General features: G+C 60.7%; 2 protein-coding genes across 6 annotated transcripts; one reads left to right on the top strand and one right to left on the bottom strand.

Moving 5' to 3' along the window:
* Nucleotides 1–899: 899 nt before the first annotated feature.
* Nucleotides 900–7,275, top strand: PSMC3 (proteasome 26S subunit, ATPase 3). Its single transcript, XM_084896028.1, has 13 exons — nt 900–1,028; nt 1,122–1,199; nt 1,445–1,528; nt 2,015–2,140; nt 2,579–2,683; nt 2,776–2,838; nt 3,311–3,448; nt 3,879–4,022; nt 4,139–4,287; nt 5,385–5,481; nt 5,695–5,840; nt 6,843–6,924; nt 7,093–7,275. The coding sequence occupies exons 2-13, from the start codon at nt 1,173–1,175 to the stop codon at nt 7,201–7,203; spliced, it is 1,272 nt and encodes a 423-aa protein (XP_084752154.1). The 5' UTR covers nt 900–1,028; nt 1,122–1,172; the 3' UTR covers nt 7,204–7,275.
* Nucleotides 7,276–8,978: 1,703 nt separating this feature from the next.
* On the bottom strand, nt 8,979–16,378 carry SLC39A13 (solute carrier family 39 member 13). Of its 5 annotated transcripts, XR_014795880.1 has the most exons (11): nt 16,247–16,378; nt 14,583–14,891; nt 12,783–12,896; nt 12,414–12,538; nt 11,944–12,051; nt 11,742–11,831; nt 11,546–11,651; nt 10,987–11,037; nt 10,548–10,680; nt 10,296–10,395; nt 8,979–10,176 (listed from the first exon to the last, which is right to left on the bottom strand). XR_014795880.1 is itself a non-coding variant. In XM_084893642.1 (10 exons), the coding sequence occupies exons 2-9, from the start codon at nt 14,881–14,883 to the stop codon at nt 10,333–10,335; spliced, it is 981 nt and encodes a 326-aa protein (XP_084749768.1). In that variant the 5' UTR covers nt 14,884–14,891; nt 16,247–16,378; the 3' UTR covers nt 8,979–10,176; nt 10,296–10,332. The 5 variants fall into 5 exon arrangements, 4 of the variants coding, with proteins under 4 accessions (XP_084749768.1, XP_084749766.1, XP_084749767.1 ...); XM_084893642.1 differs by lacking the exon at nt 11,546–11,651 and having other exon boundaries at nt 10,552–10,680; XM_084893640.1 differs by lacking the exon at nt 11,546–11,651.
* Nucleotides 16,379–17,394: the final 1,016 nt, after the last annotated feature.

The following is a 17,394-nucleotide window of genomic DNA, read 5'->3' on the forward strand; positions in this document are numbered from 1 at the left end:
ATAGGAAGTCTGTTAGAGCCTAGCTGGCATGGCTCAGTGGTTGAGCATCAAATTATGAACCAGGAGGTCACAGTTCAATTCCCAATCAGGCACATGCCTGGGTTTCTGGCTGGATCCCCAGTGTAGGTGTGCAGGAGGCAGCTAATCAATGATTCTCTCTCATCATTGATGTTTCTCTCTCTCTCTCTCTCTCTCTCTCTCTCTATATATATATATATATATATATAGAGAGAGAGAGAGAGAGAGAGAGAGATACTGTTAGAAAGATGTTATGGACTGAATTGTGTTCCCCAAAGTTTATATGTTGAAACCCTAACTCAGATCAGAGGACACAGGTACAACAAATGAGTCTCATTTGATCCAAAGAGTCCTGTCTTAGTGAGATGAAAAGAAACGATTACAGATGTGATGTTTGCTTTTTTTTTTTTTTTTTTTTTTTTTTTTTTAATTTTTAATTGTAGAGGCTCATTGCCAGCTGAGCTCTTTCCACAGAGGCAGTGCTGTGGCCCCTGCCCTGAAGTTAGTAGCAGCAGTGATCATTCTTTAAGATTGGTTAAGGATTCTCTCAGGTAACCCTTGGTGGCCAACCTTAATAAATAATAATTATAAAAATGCTGCCTGAGGTGTTATCCCTCCCACCCCCCCTCCCCTTTGCACACGGCTGTCGTATGTTGTTTATACCGTAGTTAGGGAGGCAGAGCTCTTGTGCAAATCCCCTAATTCCTAACTGGGCCATCTCAGGTTGCAGCACCCCTTTCCAAAACGCCCTTTCGGTTATGGGCCAACATAAGACTACATTTCCCAAGGGGCTTCGCGGCTCTCGCCCTTTCTCCCGCCCCTTCCGTTTATACATCCAGGCCCCGCCCGCTGCACGCGTCGGCCAGTAGCACAGGATCAACAGGACGAGGGCGGGAACTTCTCAGGAGACACGGGGGTGGGCCCTGTGGCCCGCGCGTGGTCTTTGGAACCGGAGAAGCAGATTCGCGGCCTGAGATAAATCGGCCGGAGTCGGGACTTGGAAGAAAGAGGTCTGCTACCAGTCAAGGGCTGGTGTTAAGACAGACAGTACTAATTTTCTGCCACGGCTCCCGCCCAGTCCGAGCTTCGATCTTTCTCTCCAGGAAGTGAATCTGCTGCCGGAACTCGAGAGTTCAGTGACTCGGCAGGAGAAGATGGCGACCGTGTGGGACGAGGCTGAGGTCCGCTTCGGGACAGCGCGGGGGTCCTAGAGCCGGACCCGCGGGGAGACCACACTGGCGGGAGGGGAGGAGATGCCCGGGGGGGTCGAGGTCTGGCCCGGTCCCAGGGTCGGGGCCGCTTGGGATGGGGGCAAGCATCCTGATTCCTTCATTCTAGTCTTATGGACGGGGAAACTGAGGCTGAGTGGGCTTGGAGAAAGCGGGCACGTGCCATTAATTAAATTTTTCTTTTTTTTTTAAAACAGCAAGATGGAATCGGGGAAGAGGTGCTCAAGATGTCCACAGAAGAGATTATCCAGCGCACACGGCTGCTGGACAGTGAAATCAAGGTGGGCATCCAGGGCCGGCCCGGGTGGGCCCAGCTGCCTCCCTGGGGGAGCATGGGACCGCTGTTTCCTCCTTGGGCCACAAAAAGAGGAAAGAAAACGAAGCCTTAAGAGGGACCAGCAGAGGGACAGGATGTTGGGACACCAGGCCTGGAAGTAGGAATCAGACTGCCATTCCCAGCAAGCTCTTTTAAGTATTCCTCTCAGAAATCCTTCTTTTAGGAAATCTTCATTTTACAGAGAGGAAACTGAGGCTCAGAAGGTTTTTATTTTGAACACCCAGCCCTTAATAAAAGGCGGAACCTAAAATTTGTATTCGACCCAAAGTCCTACTCTTTTCCCTCTTTTCCCACTCCTTCACCAGGCCGCTGTCCAAGGGGCTCGGCTCTCAGAGGCCTAAGAGCCAAGCGAGCGGCAGCGGGAGGGCCCCCTGTGATGACTCCACTCATTCCAAGGCCCAGCATTTGCTTCCCCTTGTCTCCATCCCAGATTATGAAGAGCGAAGTGTTACGAGTTACCCACGAGCTCCAGGCCATGAAGGACAAGATCAAAGAGAACAGTGAGAAGATCAAAGTGAACAAGACCCTGCCCTACCTGGTCTCCAACGTCATCGAGGTGTGTGTGTATGTGGAGGGGAAGAGAGGGGTTCGCGGGGCCTGTGATGGGCCATTGGGAAAGAGTGGGTGAAGTTTTGAGGCCCCAGTTGCATGTTGGGGTTCCCTTCGGAGGGTCCCCTTCCTAGTGTGCATTTCTCGGGGTATCTCTAGGGCTGGAAAAGGCCTCAGAAGCCTCACCTGTCTCATTTTCTACCGGTTATTTTTCCTTGGGGGTAGATGAGCTCTGTCTGTGCAGAGAAGCATCATCTAAACAGAGATCTTGTCAATCCCATGGTTTATCAGCCGCACGTGCTGAGCTCAGGGCTGGTGTGCGGAGTGAGGTAGGGATGGTCAGCCCTGCCAGCGCTGGGACTGTCACAGCCCAGGAAGCACCCGGCTCCGGGGAGTCCAGGGGCTTTGAGGAGGGCCTCTTCATCTGCGCTCTTCCCCCTTCCAGCTTTTGGACGTGGACCCCAATGACCAAGAGGAGGACGGCGCCAACATTGACCTGGACTCCCAGAGGAAGGGCAAGTGTGCGGTGATCAAAACCTCCACCCGGCAGGTGAGGCTGGCCCCGCGGAAGGAGAGCGGAGGAGGGCGAGGGAGCCTTCCTGAGGGCAGTCACTGAGGCTGCGTCTGGAACTTTCCTGACAGACCTACTTCCTGCCTGTGATTGGGCTGGTGGATGCTGAGAAACTGAAGCCTGGAGACTTGGTGGTGAGTGGTGTCCCTGAGCCCAGGCAGAGCTTTTCCAGTGAATTTCTCCCACTGAGCAGCTGGGCCCTGATCCAGGCCCAGGTCTCTGCTGGCCCTGAGTCTCTCAGCAGAGCAGCCTGAAGAGTCAGATCCTGTCTCCCTACTCTGTAAATCTTCTTTTTTAAAATATATATATTTTATTGATTTCAGAGAGGAAGTGAGAGGAGAGAGAGACAGAACCATCAATGATGAGAATCACTGATCGGCTGCCTTCTGCACACCCCCTACTGGGGATCGAGCCCACAACCCGGGCATGTGCCCTTGACTTGAATTGAACCTGGGGCCCTTCAGTCTGCAGGCCAGTGCTCTATCCATTGAGCCAAACCGGTCTCAGCTCCATATCATTCTTTTCACTCTTCAGATACCTGTCACCCGGCCACTTAATTAGGCCTTGAGCTGGGACAAATCTGAAGGCTTTGTGTTGTGTTTCCAGGGTGTGAACAAAGACTCCTATTTGATCCTGGAGACTCTGCCCACAGAGTACGACTCGCGGGTGAAGGCCATGGAGGTGGACGAGCGGCCCACGGAGCAGTACAGTGACATCGGGGGCCTGGACAAGCAGATTCAGGAGGTGAGGGGGGTGTGGCAGCTACCAGCGACCTGCCAGCCTTCTGTGTTTCTCTGCCTCGTTGACCAGGGCGCTTCCCCTGATGTGCCTCTTATCCCCATGGCATCCTAGGGAGGCAAGAAGGATGCACATGACAGTTTGGGGGACTGAGATCCTGAGAGAGTGAACCATTTGCTTAGGGTCATGGAAGGCCAAGGCCAGAGCCAGGCCTGGAACTCAGACCCAGTGTTTCCACCATGTGCTGCTGAGCCTGGAGAGACCATAGTCAGCCTTGACGGGAGTGAGGTTCTGCGTTCTCTTGATGGGGGGAAGGAGAGGGCAGTGTCCCTGAATTGGAATGGGTGGGTTACAGATTGGGGATGAAACCATTACAGGTTGGGTTGTAGGGGCCCTCAGGGCTTCACTCTCCTCACCCAGGACTTCTTCCTGGCAGCTGGTGGAGGCCATTGTCCTGCCCATGAACCACAAGGAGAAGTTTGAGAACTTGGGGATCCAGCCTCCAAAGGGGGTGCTGATGTACGGGCCCCCAGGTACGGGGAAGACCCTTCTGGCCCGGGCCTGTGCTGCGCAGACCAAGGTGAGTGCTTTGGGAAGACGAAGAGGAATGGGCAGGACCGGGCACTCGGAGCCTGAAGGCACCTGTCATGGTGCTTCTGGCCTGATGGCGTCAACCCCCATTCCCGCCGCCCCCAGGCCACCTTCCTGAAGCTGGCCGGCCCTCAGCTGGTGCAGATGTTCATCGGGGATGGTGCCAAGCTGGTCCGGGATGCCTTTGCCCTCGCCAAGGAGAAAGCTCCATCCATCATCTTCATTGATGAGCTGGATGCCATCGGCACCAAGCGGTAAGGGGTGCTGGGTACCACCAAGGAGATGGTACTAAATTCCTACTCTCCCACCCTGTCCCCTTTTCCTGGGGTGATGGCAGCTTTACTTTGTGTTCTTCCTAAATTCTTTTCTAACTAGCTCCCCTGCTGCTTATCTTTCCCCCTGGCCATCCGTTTTCACAGCGGGCTGCGTGTTCCCTACAAAACCTTGTCATGTCACTCATGCACCCACAGCCCCTCACACATACGGATTCTACTTAAAACCCTTCCTGGGCCTCCCCATTGCTCCTTGGGGTAAATGCTTGGGCTTGCCATGACCTGCAGGGCCCCTTCAGTGGCTGTCCCTGCTCCCCTCCGGCCTCATGCTGCTTCTGCCCCTGCCTCCCCCGCCCTCGGGACTCTCCGCAGCCCCCCCGCGTGCCTCCCACTCTGGCTCTGCAGCGGGAGAGACTGTGCGTCTGCTGTTTCCTCTGTGGAGTGTGCTTTACCTTCTTCCCTCTTCTGTGATTGGTTGCCCAACTGATGTGTTTTCAGCCTTTAGCTCTCGGCTGAGGTTCCCCTTACGCTCCAGGTCTGGGCTGGATCCCTGTGCTTCTAAGCTTAGCTCAGCTTGCAGTGGATGTCCATCAGGCGCTGGCCCAGGCACTGGGTGTTTTTTAAAAAAATATATTTTATTGATTTTTTACAGAGAGGAAGGGAGAGAGATAGAGAGCTAGAAACGTCAATGAGAGAGAAACATCGACCAGCTGCCTCTTGCACACCCCCTACTGGGGATGTGCCCGCAACCAACGTACATGCCCTTGACTGGAATCGAACCTGGGACCTTTCAGTCCGCAGAACGACGCTCTACCGCTGAGCCAAACTAGTTTCGGCGGCACTGGGTGGTTTTATCCTCAGCTCCACACCTGGCCCCAGAGCCTCCCTGGTCTCTGAATGCTGCCATCCACCGCTACTGACCCCTTTTCTGTGCTAGTCCCTGGCCGGGGGCCCCCAAGCTGAGTGAGACATTTCCCTGCCCTGGATGGGCTGGGCGAGGCTTCTGGTGGGGGGAGAGGACGGAGGGCTCTGCCCAAGCAGCGGCCTCACCAGTGTCTTGGGCCTCCTTCGGGCCTCAGCTTTGACAGCGAGAAGGCCGGGGACCGGGAGGTGCAGAGGACAATGCTGGAGCTTCTGAACCAGCTGGATGGGTTTCAGCCCAACACCCAGGTCAAGGTGAGTATTGTTGAAGGTGAAAAACATGGGGTTTAGAGGCCAGGACCTTCTCGTTACCTCGCTGTGGCAGCCATAGTAGGAATTGGGGTCTGTCTTGAACGTCCCCTGCCCTTTCACCTGGACCCTGGGCTGTCTCTGCCTGTTGTGGCCGTGACTGCTGCCGGTCTGAACCCCTTTCTTTCAGTTCAAGTTGCTGCTGCTTTCCTTGTTCAGGTAATCGCGGCCACCAACAGGGTGGACATCCTGGACCCTGCCCTGCTCCGCTCTGGCCGCCTGGACCGGAAGATTGAGTTCCCGATGCCCAACGAGGAGGCCCGGGCCAGAATCATGCAGATCCACTCCCGAAAGATGAATGTCAGGTGAGCCCGCTGTCCAGGAGCAGGCGCTGAGCCCGGAGGGCGGCAGGGCAGTCTGTTTCTCCTCTTCGTGCCGAGCCGCCCAGGCCTCCGCCCATCCCCTTCCTCCTGCAGCCTGTTCATACAGCACCTTTGAATACCATTTTCTTTTTTTTTAAAAGTATTTTTTACTGATTTCAGAGAAGAAGAGAGAGGAAGAGAGCGATAGAAACATCAATGATGAGAGAGAATCACTGATTGGCTGCCTCTCGAGCCTGCAACCTGGGCATGTGCCCTTGACCAGAATCAAACCTAGGACCCTTCAGTCTGTAGGCCGACACTCCATCCACAGAGCCAAAGCAGCTAGGGCTGAATACTATTTTCTAACCTCCACTTCTCCCACGTGCCTGAGGTAGTCTTGCGGGGGCCGAGACTCCCCATTGTCGCTGCTCTACTCCTTAGGCTCCACCTGCCTCCTCCTCCCGCACGATAGGAAGGTCTGCAGGCCATAGGGCCTTAGTTTCCCCACCTCCCTGACCTCAGCACATGGGCACAGCCCCACATGGTCCAGGGGGATCCATCCAGGGGCCAGGTGGATCTAGGTTCAGATCTCTGTGACCTTCAGCAGGTGACATAACCTCTCTAAGCCTCAGCTTTCTCATCTGGGACTTGTGTGTCGGGGGGCGGGTAACGGCGTCAATCTACGGGGTTGTGGCAACATCAGGCACAGTGCTCGGCATGTGAGCTTTTTAAGTGGGAGCAGCACATGGACACGGCCTGTGCTACTCAGGAGAGGCAGATGGCCATCCTTGTCTCCACACCCTCCTGCTCCCCCGCCTCCTCCTCAGAGGTCCCTGGGGTCTCAGGCACAGATTTCTAGAAGGCTGGAGCTCAAGACAGAGAAATCACCTTGTCTAACCTGCTGAAGAGAACGAGGCGCAGTGTGAGCTGACTGGACGGGGCAGCGTGGGGGACAGACATGTGCTCCCCATGAGTAACTGAGCCTGTGGCACTGTCCTCCCGCAGTCCTGACGTGAACTACGAGGAGCTGGCCCGCTGCACGGATGACTTCAACGGGGCCCAGTGCAAGGCCGTGTGTGTGGAGGCGGTGAGTGGTGGGTGAGGCGGGCGAGTGGGTGCTGCCGCCCCCTTCCCTGCACGGGGCAGCGTTACGTGGCCAGCGGGCTGCTGCGGGGACGAGGCCGAGCAGGCTTTGGCCCCGGGCGCCAGGCCAGGGTGCGGGGAGGCACCCTGAGGCTGTGTGTCCTGGGTGCAGGGCATGATCGCACTCCGCAGGGGTGCCACGGAGCTCACCCACGAGGACTACATGGAGGGCATCCTGGAGGTGCAGGCCAAGAAGAAAGCCAACCTGCAGTACTACGCCTAGAGCGTCCACCACACCATCCCCTGCTCTCCTGCTGGCTAGAATCCATAATAAAAGGTGGTTTCAGGTCACTGACACCTGTCGTCTCGCTTCTTAATAGAGGGAGGGGTGTGCTCACACGAAACCCCTTCCCCACCTGCTCCTGCCTGGAACTCAAAGACAGCTGTGGCCTCAATCCAGTTGTCATGGCGAGGCCCTCAGGCCGGTCCCACGGGCCCTCCAGACCCCTCTCTCCCCATTCCCCGCCCGACTCTGAGCTTCCAAGGTTGTGCTGAAGCCCTAAGGTGAATGAAGGCCCTAAATAGAGCCAGCCTTCCCTTTTGTTCACATTTTGGTGCTCTGTGTCTTTCCCCCTTGAAACACCTTTGTTTCCTGGCCTCCAAGCTTCTTGTTTTTCCACATGTCCCCATTAGCTGTTTTTATTTATTATTTTTTATCTTAATTTATTTCAGAGAGGAAGGGAGAGGGAAGATAGAAACATCAATGATTAGAGAGAATCACTGATTGGCCTCTCCTGCATTGCCCTCCCCCTCTCCCCTCTCTCGCCTCCCGGATCCATCCTACAACTCCGGGGCAGGTGCCTTGACTGACAATTGAACCGTGATCTGGTTCATTGGTCAACACACAACCTCTGAGCCACACCTGGTCGGGCCCCATTAGCTCTTTCGGTCCATTTCCTCTGGTGAGAACAAACCTTAGCAGGATCTTGGTCCCTTATGCTTTGAAAGCTCCCGAGAACTCAGCAGCTCTCACTTGCCCTCTGACAAAAGCCCTACACCCTCCTGGTCCCTGGTCCCCTCCCCTGAGGAACAAGCCTAATTGGGCTACAGACGGCCTGGGCCTTTCTGGAGGTTAGGCTCCTAACCAGCTCTGACCCCCTGTGGTCCCACCACCTCTAGGCCCGCCTTCCTGCTACCGTGCCCTGAGATGCACCTAATCATTGCCTTCCCACACCTGGCTGAGCCCCCGTGTGGCCTCTGAAGGACTGGTTCTGTCCCCTGCCCGGCTCAGCTGTTCCCATTCCTGCATTCCGTCCCCTCTTCTGACAGCTGGAGCATTCACCGGCCGCAACACCCTGGTAAACCTGCACGCACTCGAGGCTCAACACAGGAGCCCCAGCGCCTGGGCTCCTTCCCTGACAGATCAGGCGCCGGTCCACCGGGTCCCGGGGTGTCCGTCAGGAGCAGTGAGTCCCTTTTTGCTGAAAGGAGTGATTCAGAGCCAGGCTGGGCACAGCACTTCGGGCTTCACACTCAGCGATGCTGTGCGGACCTGCTGTCCTCTGCTAACTACTGAGGCTGTGCTGCTTGGCTTGGATAGAGAGCACTGTGGGGAAGCAGCGCCCCCCGGTGCCTGATCCTGTCCTTACACAGCACATTCAGATGTTTTTAGTGAAAAATAACTATTTCATTGAGGCTAAACCTGAGATGCCTTAATGGATGGAGCTCCCTTCCTGGGTTAGATTACTCAGGGGCAGGCTGGGAAAGAGCCGCAGGTTCCCAGGTCTGTACGAGGCCACCACCCTTGGGGGGGTGTGGGCTACAACACAGTGGCAGGCTTGTTTTATGGGGACAAAAAACTAACAGGACGAGCCAGGAAACTGTGAAATGCTATCCCGTTCTGAGAAGCACTGCCAGGGGAACAGTTCAGAGACGGCACAGAGCAGAGGGTGGGAGGCGGGGGCGAGACGGGCAGGCGGCCAGCCGGCGCGGGGCCGTGGGGCGGCCAGCCGGGAAAGCCCTGTTCGGCTGGATGGTGCCCAGGACAGAGGCGGCCAGTGTGTGTATAATATTTATTTGCATCTTATATATAGAACAAGTATTTACAGATACAAACGGAATCAGCGAAACTGCCGTGAAACCATTCCGACCCTCTTATGGCCGCTTCTGAGAATGTCCGAGGTCAGCAGCTGGGCTGGGCTGGGCCTGGCTGCGGAGCGGGCCAGCTGCGTACCTGGGCGCCAGCCAAGGGAAATAGCTGGGGATTATGACTTCAGCATTCTCCCAGGGCACATTCCCGAGTGCTGACTACATGGAGCCCTCGCCACCCCCACCTAACAGGGGCCCGAGCAGGGAGGGCAGCCGCGAACCACTCTCTCTTCCTGCCCCCAGGACGTCTGCCTGGCCCCTGTGCTGGCGCGAGCTACCCTGAGCTGGCCCGGGCGGGCTCCCTGGCCCAGGGCTGCTGGCTGCGCTGCCGGCTGCTGTTTGGCAGCCGGAGGTGGCAAGAGCTGCTGGTGCTGCCACGGAGCGTTCACTGGGGGGCGGGAGCTGGCCCCGGTCTGAGGAAGCATCGCGCGGCTTCAGGCTGGGAGGGTGGGACTGTCAGTGCTGAGTGGGGCTGGGGGCTGCAAGAGCACCTGCCTCTCCTTTCTTTGGCTGTAGAGATGGCGAAGGAAGGGCCACGACCATGGATGCAGCGGGGTTCACCCCAGCCTCAGCCTTGGTGCAGGAGCAGAAGGGTTCACTCTCTCGGCCAGGGACCTGTGAGGCCCAGGGGGACAGCTTTGGGGTTCCCTGCACCAGGGGCTGCTGGGGCTTCCCTTCACTCCCCTGGGGGTCATGGGGAGGCCTCTGCTTGGGACCAGCGCTGGCTTCCTCGCTGCTCTCTCTGGGAGGTGCAGGATGGCAGGGTGGCGAGGAGAGGGGACCACAGTGTGGCTGGGGCAGGCGCGGGCAGTGGGCCCTGGGCATGAGGGATCACAGTGTCGGTCTCACACACCTCTGTCCACACACACACACACACACACACACACACACACGAGTGCGCACATCATCCTCTGGTTGGTTGGAAGCTCACTGGCTCAGACACTCGCCCTCTCTGCCCTCACACACGGTCACAGAGTAAATCGAGTGTCTTATTGCGGTGGCGGGTGGGTGGGTGGGCGGGCGTCAGGACGGCTACTCCACCAGGAGCGAGAACAGCACCATCACCAGGATCCCCGCGCAGAGCAGGAGCACCTGCTGCAGGGACTGCCTGTGGGGAGAGGGGCGGGGGCTCAGGGGCTGGCGCGGGGGAGGGGCGGGAGGAGGCCAGGAGAGCCCCCCCCCCCCTCCTCTCAGGGCCCGGGAGGGGCAGTCCCGAGAGGCACTCACCACGGGTCATCTTCCTCCAGGATGTCGGGCAGCACGTTCACCAGGGCGATGTAGAGGAAGCCGCCCGAGGTGAAGGGCAGGATCCAGGCCACAGTCTCCTCTGCGGGGGAGAAGGCCCGACTGGCTGGGAGCCCCCGGGGCCCTCCCCCGTCCCGCAGCGGGGTCCGAGGGCCCCGTCTCAATATTGGGTGTGCCCTTGGCTGGGACCCCTCTGCTGAGGGCCACCTGCCCCCACCCCACAGCCGCCCGTACCTACGCCCTTGGGGGACTGTGTGCAGATGGCGAAGCAGGCGCCCAGCAGGCCCCCCAGCGCCGTGGACAGCTGGAGCTTGGCTGCGCTCCATCGGTCAAAGCCGGCCCGCAGCAGGATGGCGAAGTCGCCCACCTGAGGGGAGGGCCTGAGGATCACTCTGGGCCCTGGTAGGACCAGACCCCCTGAGCACCTCAGGATTGTCACGCACACGAGCCCTTGCATCGCCCTGCTGCTGGCTCCAGCCCGCACCCCCTCGCTGCACCGCCAGCCCGCACCCCCTCGCCGCAGCCCTGGCCCGCACCCCCTCGCCGTGCCCCCGGCCCGCACCCTCTCGCTATGCCCCCGGCCCGCACCCCCTGGCCGCGCCCCGGCCCGCACCCCCTCCCCGCGCCCCCGGCCCACACCCCCTCGCTGGGCTCCTGGCCCTCTGGAACTCACCTCATGGGGGATCTCATGCAGGAGGATGGCCATGGTGGTCAGGAGCCCGATCTGCAGGAAGGGGAGTCTGTGGGGGTCTGTGCCGAGGGCGGGGGAACCCTCTGTCCACTCAGCCTACCCGTGTCTGCTCTGCTCTGAGCACTGCCCGGCCACTGTTCAGTGACCAGGAACACAGCAGCCACTCAGACAGACAAAGAGCTGCCCTCAGGAAGCTCACAGTCTGGAGGAGGGAGGCCAGGACTGAGTAGCAGCCACTCCCGGACAGCTGCTGGGGGTGAGGAGGGTGCCATGGGCAGGAGTCATGGGCCTAGGCGGACAAGGGGCAGCAGAGGCCTGTCTGAGGAAGCACCTTTAGCGGAGGCCTAACGGCTGAGGAGCCAGCGTGGAGGGTGGGGGAGAGCGTCCAGGCAGATGGGGCAGTGTGAGGCGGAGGCCCTGAAGGAGGGAAAGCGGTGTTCACAGTCGGCAGACAGAGGCGGGGGAAGGTGGGGAGCATCTGGAAGCGGGCAGGCAGAGGCATGGATCCCAAAAAGGAGTGTCTGCAGCCAGGAGAACAGACCAGTGTCTCGGGACAAAAGACCACGTCCAGGAGAGCAGACAGGGAGGACTGGGGCTCGGAGGAGGGTGCTGCTGATGCAGGGAGCAAGAAGTGATGGGCTGGAGACCTATTTTGGAGGCAGAGCCAACTGGTCAACACAAGCACCGTCCTTCCCACTGGCATTGCCTGCGCCCTGCCGGCCCCAAGCCCCACTCACCTTCTTGCTCACCAGGAAGCTGGCGGCCACAGCCAGCCCGTGAGTGAAGTTGTCTATGGTGTTGGCCAGCAGGTTGAGATAGCCACGGACCTGGGGGAGGGGAGGAGGGCCAGCTGAACAGGGCGGGCAGGGCCTAGCCGGGCTGGCCACGCGGGGGGCGGGGGGCGGCTGCAGGAGGAGGGGGCCCTAAGGGGCCACTCACTTTGATGCTCTGGACCACGGCGCTCAGGCCCGGCTCTGCAGCCGGCTGGGCCACACAGCGGCCTCCACTGAGCACGGCGGCGGCAGCGGCGGGGTCTTTGCGGGGGGCCTAGGGCCAGGAGAAGGAGGGAGAGGTGACATTAGATGCCCTCCCCCCGGCCCCCGCTTGGCCAGGGTGGACACAGAAGAGGAGCAGAGATGGAGAAACAGAGACAGGGAACACCCCTTTTCTCTGTCTAGACTTCTCTGCTGCTTGGTCCGCCAGGTGCCCTCAAACTCAATAGACTGTCCGCCTCCTGCACGGCCGTCGCTCCCCAGATCCCCAAACAAGCTGGCCCAGCCCCCAGAGGCCCCAAGAAAAGGCCAAGAGACCCTCTTTGGCCCAGGGTTTAACTCCGAACCTGGGCCTCCAGGCCCTGGGACCACCGCAGAACAGACTGAGGAACCCAGGACCTGGAGTTTGGGGCTCACCTGGCTGGTCCCCTCCTGCTCCTTGCTGTCCAGGAACGTCTTTTCCAAAGCCAGGAAGGTCAGGAAGCCCGCGATGACCCACAGCCCCAGCTGTTGCTGCTGCTGCAGGCTCTGCCTCTCACCACCTGCAGGGGGCAGCACTGACAGACCAGGCCCAGCCAAGGCCAGAGAAGAGGGGCCATGTGGAATGGGGGACCTCGTCCAGGGCAGGGACAGAGGCTGGTGGGACAGCGGCGCCCCGGGAGCTCCCACAGAGGCCAGGGCAAGTTCCCAGCCTGATACCCAGAACCCCCCTGCCAGGCCTGGGCATGGGCACCGGCCCCTCCCACCCCTGCCTGCTTGTGGCCTGCAGGCTGTGGCCTCACTCACCGAGGCTGGAGCTGCACGTGTAGGCCCAGGCCTCGGGCAGCAGGTGGAGGAACACGTTGCCCAGGAGGCCGCCCAGCGCGAAGCTGAGCAGCTGCTTCAGGCGCCGGGCCCCCGCTGCAAGGCAGAGAGAGAGGCGGGGCCTGGGGGCTGACCCCCCGGGACCCTGCCCACCCGGCCTCTGCCCACCCGGCCTCTGCCCACCCCGATGACTGTCGTCCCAACCAGAATGTCAGCCTCTAAAAGGAACAGCTCAGCAGGAACGCCCCTAGCCTGACGACGGGCTGCAGAGCTACTGCCTCCTGGTTAAGGCCTCAGCTGTCCAACCCACCGGCTGGTGCCCTTGGCAGACTGCTCCCGGGACTCAGTTTCCCCTCCTGTAAACGGGGGACAAGTGTCCCTATCGGACAGGGGTCCTCTGGGGATCCGGTAACAGAATACACTAAGCGAGGACTCCTTACACGGGGTTTTCTTCTCTCAGCCCCTGCTACTCGCAGAGAAGTGACAGAGGTGTGGGGATTTCTGCTGATGTGCAGCATCCAGAGCTGGAGGTGCCCGAGGGGGGCCGTGTCCAAACTCTCAGTTTGGAAGACACCGAGGCCCGGAGGGCGGAGGCGCTTTGGGGGTGGGGTAGCAAGGATGGGGGGCGGGGGAAGCTGCTGCTTCTAGGCTGTGGGGCCTCAGGGTGGTCCAAGAACCGCCTCTCTGTGCCCGTGCGTCCCCATTTGTAAAATGGAGCTAGCAATCCAAGTCCCCCCTACCCTGAAGGGTGACCAGACGTCCCGATGTTTAACAAGTTGTCCCATGTTTGTTTTAAAAAAGTCCCGACTTTTTTTAAAAAAAAAACAACGCAGTGGGACGCGGGACAAATGGTTAAACATCAGGACTGTCCCGCCAAAAGCGGGACGTCTGGTCACCTTGCCCTCCCCTGACCTCGCAGGGACTGAGCTGAGGAACAGGCCTGAGAGCAGGGCTCCACCCACAGCCGCGGCAGCAGCTCCGGCCCAGGGACCGAATGAACAGGGGAGCCCAGCGCCCGGCGCCCTCGCCCAGACTTCCTGTGTCCCTCTCTGGGGTGGGGGCACAAGGCACCCCCCCCCCGATCTCGTGGACTTTCCATTACAACGTGCCGCTGTGGACAGACAGTCCACGCACACCCCACGGGAGGGGAGCCAAGGGGAGCCTCCATCCGTGCCAGGCCCCCACCGCCCAGACCCCTCCCCAGAGGCGGGCCTGCGACCAACCTCCCTCCTGCTCCGGGGGAAGGCCGGCCCAGGGGCTCCGGGTCGGAGAGCTCTTCTGCATGATGAGCAGAGGCTGAAGGGAGAGGCAGGGCTTCGCTGGCCAAGGCCCACCCAGCACGGGCCCCTCACGCAGCCTTCCCCCTGCACCAGGCTGCCTTACGGACATGCCCTCCTTCAGCTGTCACAATAGCGCCTGTGAGGTAGACACCACCGTCAGCCTTTTTCAGGCTGGGAGCCTGAGGCAGAGGGAGGCGAAGTAAAGCTGGCCCAGTGGTACCCAGCTGGTAAGCGGCAGAGCCGAGATTTGAACCCAGGCGGGCTGACATCCATATTTCCCATCGCTATCTCTCCTGCTGCTTGGTGATTGTTCGCTAGTGGTTGCTCTTTCGGAATAAAAGGACGCATAACGGAATGAACAGATGAGCCTGGGGAGCCCCGGTCTCACAGGGCCACGGTGACACACTGTATTCTGTCCTCGCCCTCCACCTCAGACACTGGGACCCAGGACGGGAGGCCCAGCTCTCCGGGGAAGAGAGAGTGCCAGCGGAGGGTCACCCACCTTCTGAGCGCAGGGTGGCTCCCATCTCCAGGGGGATGACCAGCAGCGGGAAGACCCCGCTGAGTCCCACCAGCAGGGAGCCCAGGAGGGAGCAGATCCAGGTGTCCAGCCGCTCCCCGCTCAGCAGGGCTCCCCACGACTCACTCTCCTTGTTGTCGAGGCGACAGGCTGCTGCAGCCCCCCGGCTCCGGAGGGCCTGCTGGGAGCCCCCAGCCCCTCCCAGGAGCTGCAGGGCCACAGCGGCGAAGAGCAGGAGCCTCGGGCCCGCCATGCCGCAGCCAGAGCAGGGACATCCAGGCATGCCAGGAGCTGGCAAACACAGAGGCCACTCGCATGAGCTGCCACCGTGGCTGAACACCTGCGTGTGCAGTACGGCATCTCACCCTCCCGCTGGCCTGACCCAGGGCCTCCGTGGCTCCAGAGAGTGGGCGCACAGAGCAAAGGGCTCCGCTCCTCCACGCTCCAAGGACCACATTTTTTCCTCCTGAGCCGGCTTCCGGCTTCTGACTCTGTCAGCAGGTCTGCCCGAGGCTAAACTTTTCCTAATGACAGGGTGAGGCGCAGGCTGGCTCCCCTCAGCCACCGGCAGGGCAGGCCCGGCCCAGCCGGGTGCCTTTGGCTGCCAGGGGAGGTTTGGCTACCGGGATGTGCCCTGGCGAGGGCACCCCAGGGACTGAGGCTGGCACTGTCTAGCTCGAGGGGGCGACCTTCGGAGGTGCCGGTTGTGAAACCCAGCAACGGAGCGAGGGAGCGAGGACAGGACCCTTAGAGCTTCTTCCTAGGAAATGAGCCCAGTGTCCCCGGGGCACAGACACAGGCAGGAGGTGGGGCTGAGGAGGAGGGATCCCGCAGCGGGAGCTGCCTCACAGATGCTCAGAGCACCGCGGCTAACTTGGTGCTGGGCTCAGCGGCAGCTTATAGCTGCTTGGAGCCCCCTCTCTGAGCCTCAGTACCCTTGTCTATAGGACGAAGATAAGTGTTGCCTCCCTCTCATGGTCGTGCACATAGATGAGCTCGATAATGCAGGTAAACGTGCCTGGCAGGGAGGAAGCACAGCACCGGGCAGCAGGGATGCACCCAGCCGGGGTCACAGGACTCCAATGTGAGTCAACCAGGAGAGAGGCTCAGCCTGGAAACTCAGGCATGAGGTGCCCATGCGGTCTGCCCTGTCTCGTGCTGGCTGTGACCTTGGCTGCAGAGTTCCTGCCTCAGTTTCCTCCTCTGCTGCCTGAGGTGGGAGGGAGGGGAAGCAGCTGCTCTGGAAACGATGCCCACGCCCGGCCCGGGCCGGAGACCCCGATGACACCGCAGGGCGCCACTGGGGACCAGAGGCAGGCCCGGGCCAGGTCGGGCTTGGAGGCCGAGGCGGGTCACGCAGGGACGAGGGGATCGCGCAGAGATGGGGTCTGGCAAAGGGGAAGGGGGTGCGGAGTCTGAGAGGAGAAGGAGAAAAGAAAGCAAGAGAGTGGAGAGGAAGAGATCAGAGATAGCGGATGGGACAGGAGGGGAGAGCAAGGCGGAGATGCGGAGCGACGTGCAGAGGAGCCCGGGAAGTTGGACTCCAGGCTCCGGGCGAGGGGCCAGGTCCGGGCCCGGGCCGGGGCCGGGGGATCGCCGGGTCCATCCCGCCCCGGCGCGGGCCCGGGGGCCGGGCGGTCACTCACCGGGCTGCGGCGGCGGCGGCAGCGCTCCGGGCGGGCCCGGCCATCCAGCGGCGGCGCGGCGCCCCGCCCCGGGCCGGCCCCGCCCGGCCCCGCAGCCCGGCCCCCGGCCCGGAGCCGCCCCCGGCGCGCGGCCACGTCACTCGGGAACCGTCCGGAACCCGAGGCGCCGCGCGCCGCCGTGTGCGGGGGGGGGGGGGGGGGTGGTGGTGGCTGTCCGGGAGCACTTCCGCTCCGCGGCCATGGGGGATCCGGGCGGCCAGCGCACTTCCGCTCGGGCCGGACTAGGGGCGGCGGGGAGGGCCGGGCGGAAGTGGGAGAAGCTCGGGTACGGCGTTCAGCGGGCTGGGCAGGGCCGGGGCTGTGGCTTCGCGGGGATCGCGAGCGGCCGGCCTGGCGGGTCGGTCCCGCGCGGCTGCTTCTCGGGCTGCAGTCCCCCCCGCGGCCGCACGGGGGCGTGCTCGCATGCCGGACTCGCAGCCTGCGGCCGGCGGCCGGCGGCCCGGCTCCCGGGTGGGAGGGTGGCTGCAGCGCTCGGTTCTGAGTCACTGGCCTGGCTCCTCCATGAACACGGGGAAAGGGGAAGTGTCTGCCGCAGGGAGGGGCCTAGCCCCGGGAACCTCAGAAGAGGGAATTTTATTCTTACTCATCGAATTATTTTTGTGCTTTGGTTTTTCACTGGGAACCTCAGGCCTTTGTCTCCAGAGATTGTAACCCTTTGGGGTCCAGTGCACGGTGGCTTGACACTGCTGCTCTGAGCTCCAAACCTGAGGAAAGCAAGGGCTCTGTGCTCCTCCTCACCTAGCGGACATTGGCCTGACTTGTTAGACGAGGGCAGCAAACAATAGCATTATTATTATGACTGCAATGTACTGAACACCTGCTATGTGCCATCCACTCGCATTCTTATGGAATCTTCATTCTATCCCACGGACACCCGGAGGCGGGTACCATTAGCCCAGGGTGAAACAATGGAACAGCTGGCAGAGCCAGGATTCAAACCTCTGGGTGTCCCTGAGCCCAGAGCATGCGACGGCACCTCTCATTTCTAGAGTGTGGGAGTCTGTCTTGGTGTTTCCACTTTGCAACCTTCTCTGGGAATCAGCCAGGAATGTACAGGAGGGGGCATGTGGGTACTTACTTGGGCAGAG

The sequence above is a fragment of the Pipistrellus hanaki genome (assembly GCF_964339955.1).
Source record: "Pipistrellus hanaki genome assembly, chromosome: 9".
NCBI classification, from domain to species: Eukaryota; Metazoa; Chordata; class Mammalia; order Chiroptera; family Vespertilionidae; genus Pipistrellus; species Pipistrellus hanaki.

Coding starts and splice junctions, on each gene's coding strand:
- PSMC3 (XM_084896028.1), top strand. CDS start 1,173: ATGGCGACCGTGTGGGACGAGGCTGAG. Junction 4,023..4,138: donor CCTGTGCTGCGCAGACCAAG/GTGAGTGCTTTG, acceptor CGCCGCCCCCAG/GCCACCTTCCTGAAGCTGGC. Junction 5,841..6,842: donor TCCCGAAAGATGAATGTCAG/GTGAGCCCGCTG, acceptor GTCCTCCCGCAG/TCCTGACGTGAACTACGAGG.
- SLC39A13 (XM_084893640.1), bottom strand. CDS start 14,883: ATGCCTGGATGTCCCTGCTCTGGCTGCGGCATGGCGGGCCCGAGGCTC. Junction 12,539..12,782: donor CACGTGCAGCTCCAGCCTCG/GTGAGTGAGGCC, acceptor TGCCCCCTGCAG/GTGGTGAGAGGCAGAGCCTG. Junction 12,052..12,413: donor AGCAGGAGGGGACCAGCCAG/GTGAGCCCCAAA, acceptor TCCTGGCCCTAG/GCCCCCCGCAAAGACCCCGC.